This window comes from Triticum dicoccoides, unplaced genomic scaffold (assembly GCF_002162155.2).
Source record: "Triticum dicoccoides isolate Atlit2015 ecotype Zavitan unplaced genomic scaffold, WEW_v2.0 scaffold70943, whole genome shotgun sequence".
NCBI lineage: Eukaryota > Viridiplantae > Streptophyta > Magnoliopsida > Poales > Poaceae > Triticum > Triticum dicoccoides.
The window spans coordinates 511-11,651 of NW_021293821.1; the positions used below are offsets into that span (position 1 = coordinate 511).

Genomic DNA, 11,141 nt, shown 5'->3' on the forward strand with positions numbered 1-11,141 from the left:
TCAAAAAATGTCCAGAATTTTAAAATCAGTTTACATTTTCAAAAAAATAATTCTTAAAAAAGTTTGGATTTTCAAATTTTGTTTAAATTTGTAAAAAAAATGTTTAGAATTTCAAATATTGTTTAAATTTTCAAAAAAGGCTAAAAAATTAAAAAAAAATTTAAATTCTTAAAAAATGTTCAAAGTATCAAATTTTGTATAAATTTTCAAAAAAGGAATTCCAAAATGTTTTAGATTTTTTAAAAAATGTTCAGAATTTAAAATTTTGTTTAAATTTCAGAAAAATGTTCAGAATTTTAAAATTTGTTTGAATTTTTGAAAAATCGGGGTCTAAACACATGCAAGCTACCAAATAAAGTCTCACCTGAATATCTCAGCACATACATCGCTACCAAATAACAACAAATGCATATACTCAACATGTCTACAGTTAGTATGTCTCAAAGGTGAACAACAATGCTATTGTAGGAACTGCTACCAAACACACCCTTAGACCCTGATTGGATTGGCGTTTCACGGCGCAATACCCCTGTAAATTATACAGACCTTCGTCGGTCATTTTCTTTCGAACTCAAAATCAAGTGTGACCGGTATTATACACCTGTAAAATAAATACAGATGTATAAAAATACTCTCATGCCAAGCGCGGCCTTAGGAATCCCAAACCTGCGAGGGATATGGAGGGGATATGGACAGGAATCGACCACAGAACTGAAACAGCAGCAGCATATACATTCATCATTTTTTTCTCTTGCAAGAATCTCAAATTTTCACGGTAGCCAGATCGCTACCCCGTGGAGTTGTGATACAGATTACATTGTTATTATACAGATAACTGGTGACTCGACAAGAGATGCTACTGACGTATCTACACTGTATTTTTACAACACAGTCCTAAATTCCCACTCTATTAACAACAAAACAAGGGAGGACTGACTAATTACATCCTTAATTTTTTTTCCTGAACAGTCTATATGCATACACAACAACACAAATACAATTGGCTACACAAGGTTTTGGCGCAGCAACGACTGGGCCTCGTCACCGGCGCTCCCATTCCCGTCTTGTGCTTGCCAGAGGTTCCTCAGGAAGCCATACCGCTGCTGCGCCTTGGGAGACTCAGTCAAGTTCCCAGACGCCTGTGGGGATAACTTGATGGCATTCGACGATGAGCTCTGCACATGCTGGAGGCATACTTGCACCGCGTCGTGCACTCGGACGAAACACCACCCTGCGCCAATCATGTCGATGATGCCCGCTCTTGACAGCAGTAGATGCACCTGCCGGTTAGGGTTCGCTATAGCAATCTGCAATCAATCAAAAAGCCTCCAAGGGTTTGAAATGCTAGCTCCACACAGGCATCTTTACTATTTCTTTTCATGGAGTACTGAACTAGCGAATAGAAGAACTGCTGAGAGTAAGAACCTGGATGTCGCGTGCTTTGTATTCTTGGTGCAGGTCCTTGAGAGCTTGAACAGCGCTCGAGTCGATGTACGTAACAGCTGCATGCCAATAAAATTCCATCATTTTAGTCCATTCATCTAGGTAGTTTGACAAGTACAATTGAGATTCTTTTTATGAGATAATTAGTTGCAGGCAGCAGTGTTGTCTGCGCCATGTAAACATTGCAACAGAAAATAAAGGGCTTACGAGACATTTCGAGGATCACAAAATACACCCTTCCAACATCAGGTCCCCGGTTTGAATTTGGGAGTTTGAGCTCATACTCACGCAACCTGATAAAGGATTTTGGTTAAACTTGCATCTTTTTTTTTTGGAAAGGTTAAACTGGCAACAGGCTAACAAAGAATCTTAATGAGACAAACTGCTTAAACAGATGAAGAGATTGACCTGTCTTTTATGTAACTTATATTAGCAAAGTAGATTGGCGCATCAACACGGACAACAACAATCCCGCTGTATGTATAAGCCTCAGGGTATTGCAATGTATTCCTGTACACAGTGGTGCCAGGCAAACGGCCCAAAACAGCTGTAGATGGGCCATAAAACCTATTAAATATATACTGCAGACCAGACTCAAAGTCAAACCAAGCAATAAAAACCCTTGACAAAAAAACAATTGAAAACAATGGCAAAGATCATTCAAACTCTCCAGTGAAGAAATACTAGTAGATCAAAGGTCCAATAGAAGAGCATGGTGAGACACAAGGGTGGTTGCTGACTTTGAGAAATAATGATGTGTTGTTATCAAGCAGATTGTAAGTGCTCATCATGTCTAGTTTAGTACAATTACTTACCTATATGCGGATTTGCCGATTCATGGATTACAAATGCCAGCGAGAACCCGACCTACAAAGGAAAGTGCTACCATCAAATAAATGATTCTTCTCCATACTAAATCTGAAAATTTTCCATGTACTTACCCCAACAAGGACACCAATCTCAATGCCAAAAGTTAAGGTTGTAACAAACGTCATCGCCCACAGAAAGAAATCCTTCTTATCAATACCCCACAGGAAGATGGCCTCTTCATAATCTACCTAAATACAGTCCCAATATCCATGAGAAATTAGGTGCGAAATGATTTAAATCAATACAAAAATGAACCGTTAGAAGAAAGAGAGCTCAATAAAGAACTGAGATGGCAAATTAGAGCAGAAACCGTACGCTGTAATTTGGAAAGAAATAAACATAGCTTTATTTATTGGGAAAAGGTACTACATTGCCAGCGCAGCAGGCAACCAGAAGTTAATGATTGCCTGCTGACAATGTAGTACAAATAATTAAAAACAGTGGTTCACAGTATGTACAAATATGAGCATTTAGATGTCCTTACCAGGCCAGTGACAGCAGAAATCACAATGGCAGCCAATGCACACTGGGAAAAATGAGATGAAAACGTAAGTAAGCATATAGCACTTAGATCTCGTTAAGCACAGGTATACTATGACGCAGATATACATTTTATTTGGAAAGAAATTGAAGACATGTTTGCCAATAAACTTTGTTAGTCCATTTTAAAAAAGTGGACCTTAACAAATTCTATTTCTGCATAGTGGTACATTCTAACAAACAAGATTGTGCAATTAATTTGTCTCTTAAGAGTTTCAACTTAAACATGATAAATTGCAAATATTTGTTTGTAACCTTTTTATACACCTGATGTATATAAATTTGATCTAGTAAATCTGCAAATGCCTTAAACTTGATCTCTTCTTTTTTGCAAGAAAAGTAAAACTGTGAAATAATATACACCACAGATACAAGGCTTATGATGCATGCTTAATTCTACCAGAATTTTACAAGAACAGTTCATTTCCAGCAGGAAATTTTGGAAAATATGAGCATTCCAAATAGGTTCTAAAGGTATACTAATCAAGGGCCTTTAGGTATAGTGATTAGTGATATGATGGATCATATCTAATCTATATTGTTCATATCATTAATAGTTTAAAAACAAAAAAATGCAAATGTTAAACTCAAACATGACTCTTGTTTTTGCGAGGAAATTCACACTTGGAACTCAAATTGTGAAATAAATATACACCACCGATATAAGGCTTGTATTGCGAAAGCTTAATTTTGCCTAAATTTACAATAACAGTTTGATTCCAGCAGGAAATTTTAGAAAAATTTACCATTAAATAGGTTCTACAAGATACAGTTAGCAAGGGCCTTAAGATATAGTGAAATTATGCATCACATTTAATCTATACTGATGTATATCATCAATGGAAGAAAGGCGTACAGAACAGCAACATGCAAAGAAGGTGCCCAGATGGAGAACTCCATTGAGCAATCCAACAATAGTTACTTAGTGAGTATTATCATGCCAAAATAAACTGAAGGAGTGCTACCAAACAAACAACACACTGGTAATCTTGCCTGAGGTATATCAGTAAATAATGGTGTCATAAACAAGAGAGCACTGCAAATTATTATGCCCATTATGATTCCTGACAATCCAGTCTTTGCCCCACTTTCATGATTCACAGCAGACCTAGAAAAGGAGCCTGCATGGACATCCATTGATAATCATCAGCTTTCTAAAGCCTAGCGAGTAACTAAGCATCGTGATTTTCACGTAAAGAATAGAGTAGAAATGAAGATAAATGAAGTAGCACAGATATTTTCCATTAAATATGATTAATATTCTACCTGTAGCAGGATATGCAGAGAAGAATGAACCGCATATATTTGATAGGCCAAGGCCAAATAACTGTAACAAAGGAAAACTTCATCAGAAGAGTTGATTTTTAACAATGAGAGTATTAGTTAGAAATAATGAAAACTGCTACATGCAATGCATAAATTATTTTGTATATTCCTGTAAACAAAAAATGTTCTGCAACGATGCTACACTAGTGATCTAAACGGTCTTATATTTGTTTACAGAGGGAGTACATTCCAAGATACATGAGGTCCTAGAAAAATATGCAGTCAACTTTTCCATATTTGACAACTAATTTTGTTAGGTAGAAATTGTACCATTAGGCTTGTGATGAAAAATCAAACCGTGGTGTATCATTCCCACATCACTTCAGAGTTGTTTAATAACTGACCGAGACATCCATCCTCTGGAAACAATAATCACTAGTTAAAACTCCCAGTGTTACCATCTAGAACAGGCATCTTGATCACCACGGAACATTATCATTTAGCGGGGGCGTGTGTGGTGGTGTGTGTTTAGTGGTAGGGGGTGTTTTTTGCCCCTTCCTTTTTTTCTCTCTAAATGAAATGAAGCGCACCTCTCCTGCGTTTTTGAGAGAGAAAAAATCCCAAATTTGAAAGTGTGAGGTAACTGGAATAGAAACTAGGAAGAAAGGGACCTAAATCATCTTGTTTGATTCTTCGCAAATGACATCATCACTAAAATTTTATGATAAGTAGGAGCTTCCAAAAAAAATACTTATAGGCTTTAGCTATGCATGCAAAAGAATTACAGTCTACTACTAGCAAGGACAAGATTATTTGCTTCATTGAATTGAGGTGCTGCTCCTTGTATCTGCAAAATTCATGTTAAGATTTTTTTTTTGGCAAGACAGAGTTTGGTAGGTGATCTGGTGGTGCATAATCCCATCACAGTTTAGAGGTGGCAGCAGATCAGATGGTTGGTGTGACCCCAAGGTGAACATCTTATATTATTACAATATCTCTATAATTGGTAGGATATGATTTGTTATCTCGTCTTGCCGATCTCTAGGCCCTCAAGTCTCACACCTCTGTTTATACTTGCCCTTGAGGCTCAATACACCCTCCATTACGCAATATTCACAATCTTACAGAATAAAATATCATCACCAACTAGTTTCTATGAGCAAATATATTACATGTACAGAGATGTTGTGCATGGAACCCATTATTTAATTACACAAGATGACAAAAAAAATAGGACTGCATTTGACGAACAAATGTGAACAGCTTGTACCAACAAAAACTAATTATTAGTCAGTGGTTTATGGCAGCATATATACCTCTTTATTGGAGTCCAACTCATAACCATTCTTCGCAGCTAACGCTTTAGCGATCCCAACAGACTCCTAAAATTATATACTGCATATTTAGTGGTCACTAACAAAAGTAAAAAAAAAAATAGAACATGCTTTACCAAAATGGCAACACCAGTGATAAGTATTGCTGTTGGCATTAGGGACATCAGATGTTCAAATCCTCGAGGAATGGAGAAACTGGGAAGGCCTTGCGGTATTTCACCTACCTAGGCACTCAAGAAACAGAGGATAACTTGTGATGTAGTTTTCCATCATAATGTGTTATAAAAGTAAATTTAACTTGATAAAATAAAAATACTCCCTCCGTCCAGAAATACTTGTCATCAAAATGAATAAAAGAGGATGTATCTAGGTGTATTTTAGTTCTAGATACATCCCTTTTTGTTCATTTTGATGACAGGTATTTTCGGACGGAGGGTGTATCTACCAGATGTGTGCTTTGCCAAAGTGACAATCAGGTAATCAACATAAGGGTTGATTGTGGCAGTCTGTCACCAGTGACTCGATGAGAACTTATAATGAATGAAAAAAAAAACATTTATCGTAGGCGCACATTTGAATTACAAAATGAAAAAAAAAACAGAAATAACGCACCTCATATACTATTTTCATGGACTTACACAGAAAACCTTGTATTGCAAAAATATCTGAAGAGTCATCCATAATCATAACATTTAATGATACACACATGCACACAAAAACTCTCCAAAGCCTCAAAGGACACATACGAGTCATCAGAACAAATGTCAAATGAAAAAAATTGCATACCAAGGTACAGGTTTCACAGCTATTTTACTGTTTATGCATAACATCATATAATTCAGGACAACACAATAGAAGGAGCTTACTCACCACTGATATGGCAGGTGGACGGAATATTTTCACAAACAATGTTCCAAGAACAACAGCTGTTAGTGGACCAGAAGCTCTCAGGAAACGTAAATTTTTATTCGTTTTTCCCTGCAAGAATTTAAGATGCCATTAAAAACAATAAACCTAAGAAACATTTTGCAAATGAATAAATGTAATCAATATAGAAATATAAACTTACTAGTTTTTTCATTATTAGAAGAATAACAAGAAACGCTGATCCCATTACAAATGGAGGCCAGGAGAACTGCAAAGCAGCACTGCTTTATTAATATAATGACCATGTAAGCATAAAATACCAGAAATTCGTTATCTGAAAGAGAAATACAAACAGCTTTAATGTATGCACTATGTAGTGTGCCTAATAGAGGTTGATTTATGGAGCCTAATCTGTATAAATGGCAGACCTTGAAACTTAATGTTCACTAGTAAAAAAGAAAGCGATCTTATTTTAAATGTTCAAAGAATCTGGTTTCCGTTATTAAGTCGGTAATTAGAGGTTTAATAGGAAGATAGGTCAAGCAAGAATAGTGAAACATAAAAAAATGAGACGTGATAACTGTATGAAGGTGCTTGTAGGAAGTTATAAACTTCTAACTATCCATGATTTCATCTCAGTGACCCAGTTTACAGTCAACATAGCAGCAGATAGATAGTGTTACATACAGAAACAGATCCAAGTTTTGATGTGGTCAGGTAGGAGAAAAGCTAGATACTTTACAGAACAAGACGCGAATATTATGCCAAAGTTGTACAAATCACAAGCAAATAAAATTGTATGTCTATCTTCGCTTCACCATCAACATTATCTAACTAACTGATGCTCACACATGAACACCCAGGCTATCAAACGATTATCTAGCCATCTGCGTATTATAACACCTGCCAATTTAACATGCTTTGTCTAAGCAGTGTGCATCTAAAGGAAGGCAGGAAAAAGAAGGTTGACAAGGAGGTAACAATAAGTTTACACGGACAAAGAAATTCCACCTGATCTATTCCAGCAATTATACTCTCAACAAGTGGTATAATTTTGCTGCTTCTTGTAACGCTATAACCCAAGAAATACTTGATTTGGGACAAACCAATTACGATGGCCGAAGCTGTAGTGAATCCAGATATTACAGAATGGCTAATGAAACGAATAAGCCAGCCGAGTCTGTAAAGAAGAAAATAATGAACAGGTTACACAACATCAATGAGAATCAGGCTTATGCCGCTGAGATCTCCCCAGAATCAGGAAGATAGTTAAGCCTGAAGAGACAGGCAAACATGCAGTTAGTCCATCTACTTTGAGAAAAGGAGCATTTTAGTCTGATAAAAGTAGGACTTAAGTGACCATTGTGCAGAATGAGCAATTTAGGCTTCTTCTACCAAAACCAGGATGTGTTCCCTTTCTATTAAAAGGATTATGTCTCTGTACAGAACTACTAGAAGAATACACACTTAGATCACTGGTTGGGTACTTTCGTAAGTCTTAACAAAATAAGTGGGAATCTGATACAACCCATGCACTATCCCAAAAAGATACAAAACAAGTTCAATCTCTGAAGGTCTGATTGTCTGTTTTAGTGTTTTTCCATAAAACTAGTAAAAGTGAGCACTACATGTGAATAGTCCATGATGCAGCACTTGTCTGTTTTTATACCGTGTACTGACGTTAGTATAAGCACATGTTGCTTTGCTTGCTTTTGTACGGGGATTGATAGCTTTTTTGTTTTTTCAGGGCTTGTTGAGCTGTGCCCTCAGCATTAACCCTTTGACTACCTGTCTGTGCTAGACCTTCGTGTGTTTGTATGTTTGAACCTTGTTGGATGTTTGGCTTGGGCAGTTGCTTTATAATATAAAGCGGGGCGAAAGCCTTTTTCGGTACAGGGATTGATATGTCCCTTTTTGCAAAATGACATGACTTCATGTGGACTTGTGCCAAAAAGACAATATAAGGGATATAAACCTAGGGTGTGTTTGCTTTTAGCCCAAGATTTCCATGCAAAATTTTGGCCAAGCTTTTGCTTGCCCATGAGTTGGGTCAACATTGGCAAGAAAAATAAACTAGAGTCGGCAAAGGGACATTGGTAACTATCCAAACAAACACCAAAATTTTGGCCATGACCAAAAATTGGTAGGCTAAACTTTCACCACCATCCAAACATAGACTTAGCGCTTAGGTAAAAACACTGCCAAAAGATATAGTTCAGAAGACAAAGATAATGCAGCTAGCAGGTTAACGTTTGAGCTATGCACATTGTTATGTTACTAATACAATAAGGAAGAGTATAACAGAAAATCTGTATACATGTTTGCATATTTTCTTCTCTACAGGAGGATGTTTAATGCTTCAATATTTCAATTTCTCCTAAATTGATAAACAGGAACACCAACTTTTCTCAGTAAACAGAATTACCTTAGCAATCCCATCAAGCATTCCAATATTCCAACCATGAATGCCAATAATATGGCTAACTCCGTGTAGAACTCACTAGATGAATTAACTATACCCCCAAGAACATTGGACACTAGCAGAGAAACAAGTGCCACTGGGCCTACTGCTAATTGTCGTGAGGACCCAAAAATCGCGTAGACAAATAGTGGGACAAAGCCTGTGTCTGTTCATCACAATGCAAATAAAAAGAGATGATTTGGATTAACTAGCCGCTCATTTGAAAAGAAAAAAAGGGAAAACAGAGGGGCACTGTTAGACGTAAACACTTACAGAGCCCATAAATTGGGTGAAGCCCAGCGAGCTTTGCATATGACATTGCCTACAACACAGTACAAAGTTGATTATGCTCTAATTTAAGACAAATAAGCAAAGCAGGCGGAGGGTACGAACTCGAAAACAGTTCACATGTCTACAGGATTTTTGTTGCTAATTTGTAAGAAACTAGGGAAAACAACAAGCTATGTGAATAAGTTGAGATGACGTGCTCACTTGTTCTATGAAAATTAGTATGGAGAACCAGTAGGTTCAGCTAATCTAGAAATCTCTGCAACATACCACCATTTTTTTAATAGATCAGTTCAAATAAAATATACAGATACTTACCAAATACAAATCAAAATTTGCAGAGAACACATCAAATAAAATTATAGCACTTTTTCCCTGGTACACTGGAAAATCATGAACACGGGAGTGACTGCCTAATATTTTCCCCATGCACAGGCTGCTATGATCTCATTCGTCCCAACTTAACAAGCCAAACTTTCATGAAGGATCGCACGCGAAAGAGGACGTGAAAATACTGTGTTCTCTAGCAGGCAAATCAACCTAATTGCTCCAAATACAATTCTGCAACGTGCTAACAGTGGGTGTAGGTGACTAGCCAGTCCAACCAAGTTACACAAATGAAAACTCTGTAATGTTCTAGCACAATGGGTGTGAGCAACTAGCAATTTAAGTAAGCTCCATAGTGGTTAACCTCCCCATCTCACTGAATGCATTACAGATTACAACTCCATTGAGTAACAGTGTTGTTTGAAAACAACTCATATATGAAATCTACAAATTGCTTATAGTAACACTCCCTTGTGCTCAATTAAGCCGTATTTACAACTTCAGATCTCTGAATGAACAGTAACCAAGCTTCAACAGAATACAGTAGCATTTTAGAAGGAGAAAAAATGTAGTAATAGTTTTTGCATGAACTGTCACCAAGCATATTTCAAGGCAAGCAAGAGAGCAACCAATAGGTTTTTTTTCCTGAACTCAAACAACCAATGCGTCAATAAGCTCGATCGGGGGCCAAAGGAATTTTTTAAGTAATATAATCTCAACTGACTTGGTCACTGAGGCATTTTCTGAATAATACTAGTCGATACTGTCAAAGAAATACAGATCTACTACCACAAATGGTCAGAGTAACAGGGTACCTGAGGCACAAGCATGACGCCGACAGTGATGCCGGCGGCGAGGTCGGCCTGGAAGTCCTTCCATCTGTAGCTCCGCATCCACGCCAAGCACGGGAGAGCCGCCTCCGCCCACTCCCACGGCCCCATCGCCCGCGCCCTCTCCATCGCCGCCGACAACGGTGACGGGGAGGAGGAGGCGGCCGCCTCCCGCACAGCCGCATCCAGTGGGTGGCGCAGCGGTATCACCCTCACCGGCCTCCCTGCTCCGTAAACGGCGGCGGTGAGCTCGCCCGAGCTCGCCGACGCGAACGACGACTTCTCCATTGGATTCGAGGATACCTTACAATTGATCAGTTGGTCCTTCAGAACAATCATAGAGACATGGACACAAGGGAATCAATGGTAGCGATTTTGAGCTGAGTAGCTCACCGCTGCGCGGGGCAAATCAGGCGAACATCGGCCAGTGGCCACAGCTGCGAAGGCAGGTGGCAGGTGGGAGACCACGGTTGCGCGGCACGCGGTGGAAATGGCTGGGCAGCTGAGGCTGGGAGCTGGATCGGGGAAGGCGCCGCTGCCGGAGTCCGGCGGGAGAGGAGCAGGAGGAGCCGAAGCGGAGGCGGAGGCCGGTGGGGACGCGCGACGAGCCGACGAGGATGTGGGGAGCAAGCGGGGAGTGGCTGTACGCTTCTCCGCGGTATCGACGACCGGATTCGGGAGGGGCGATCGGACGGTCCTACTCAAGCGATGGTTATTCTCTGCGGTCGACCGCCCGTTGATGTAGCCGGACGGGATAGCGGGGCGCGGCGATGTACCTGGACAGCATGTCGGCATGTGTGCATCGCATGCATTCACTGATTGCTTGTTGCGTGTAGGACAAAAGGGGCCAAGTAAACGGGCGCATTTGGGGTAAGTTTAGTTGACGTGTCTCGATGTAGTATGAAAAACGTGGGA

General features: G+C 39.1%; 1 protein-coding gene across 1 annotated transcript; it reads right to left on the reverse strand.

Moving 5' to 3' along the window:
* Positions 1–708: 708 nt before the first annotated feature.
* LOC119347630 (sulfate transporter 4.1, chloroplastic-like) lies at positions 709–11,028 on the reverse strand. Its single transcript, XM_037616232.1, has 18 exons — positions 10,620–11,028; positions 10,212–10,529; positions 9,055–9,103; positions 8,746–8,947; positions 7,332–7,500; positions 6,523–6,588; positions 6,324–6,431; positions 5,570–5,677; positions 5,436–5,501; positions 4,120–4,180; positions 3,847–3,974; positions 2,798–2,839; positions 2,385–2,501; positions 2,259–2,310; positions 1,852–1,990; positions 1,651–1,736; positions 1,426–1,502; positions 709–1,307 (listed from the first exon to the last, which is right to left on the reverse strand). Exons 1-18 carry the CDS (start codon positions 11,019–11,021, stop codon positions 1,005–1,007), a joined length of 2,493 nt encoding a protein of 830 aa, XP_037472129.1. The 5' UTR covers positions 11,022–11,028; the 3' UTR covers positions 709–1,004.
* Positions 11,029–11,141: the final 113 nt, after the last annotated feature.

Excerpts from the sequence above, each read along its gene's own strand:
- LOC119347630 (XM_037616232.1), bottom strand. The coding sequence starts at position 11,021 with ATGCCGACATGCTGTCCAGGTACATCGCCGCGCCCCGCTATCCCGTCC. Across the intron at positions 6,432-6,522 it reads TTCTAATAATGAAAAAACTA|GGAAAAACGAATAAAAATTT; the intron begins GTAAGTTTATAT and ends AAATTCTTGCAG. Across the intron at positions 2,840-3,846 it reads TATTTACTGATATACCTCAG|TGTGCATTGGCTGCCATTGT; the intron begins GCAAGATTACCA and ends CATTTTTCCCAG.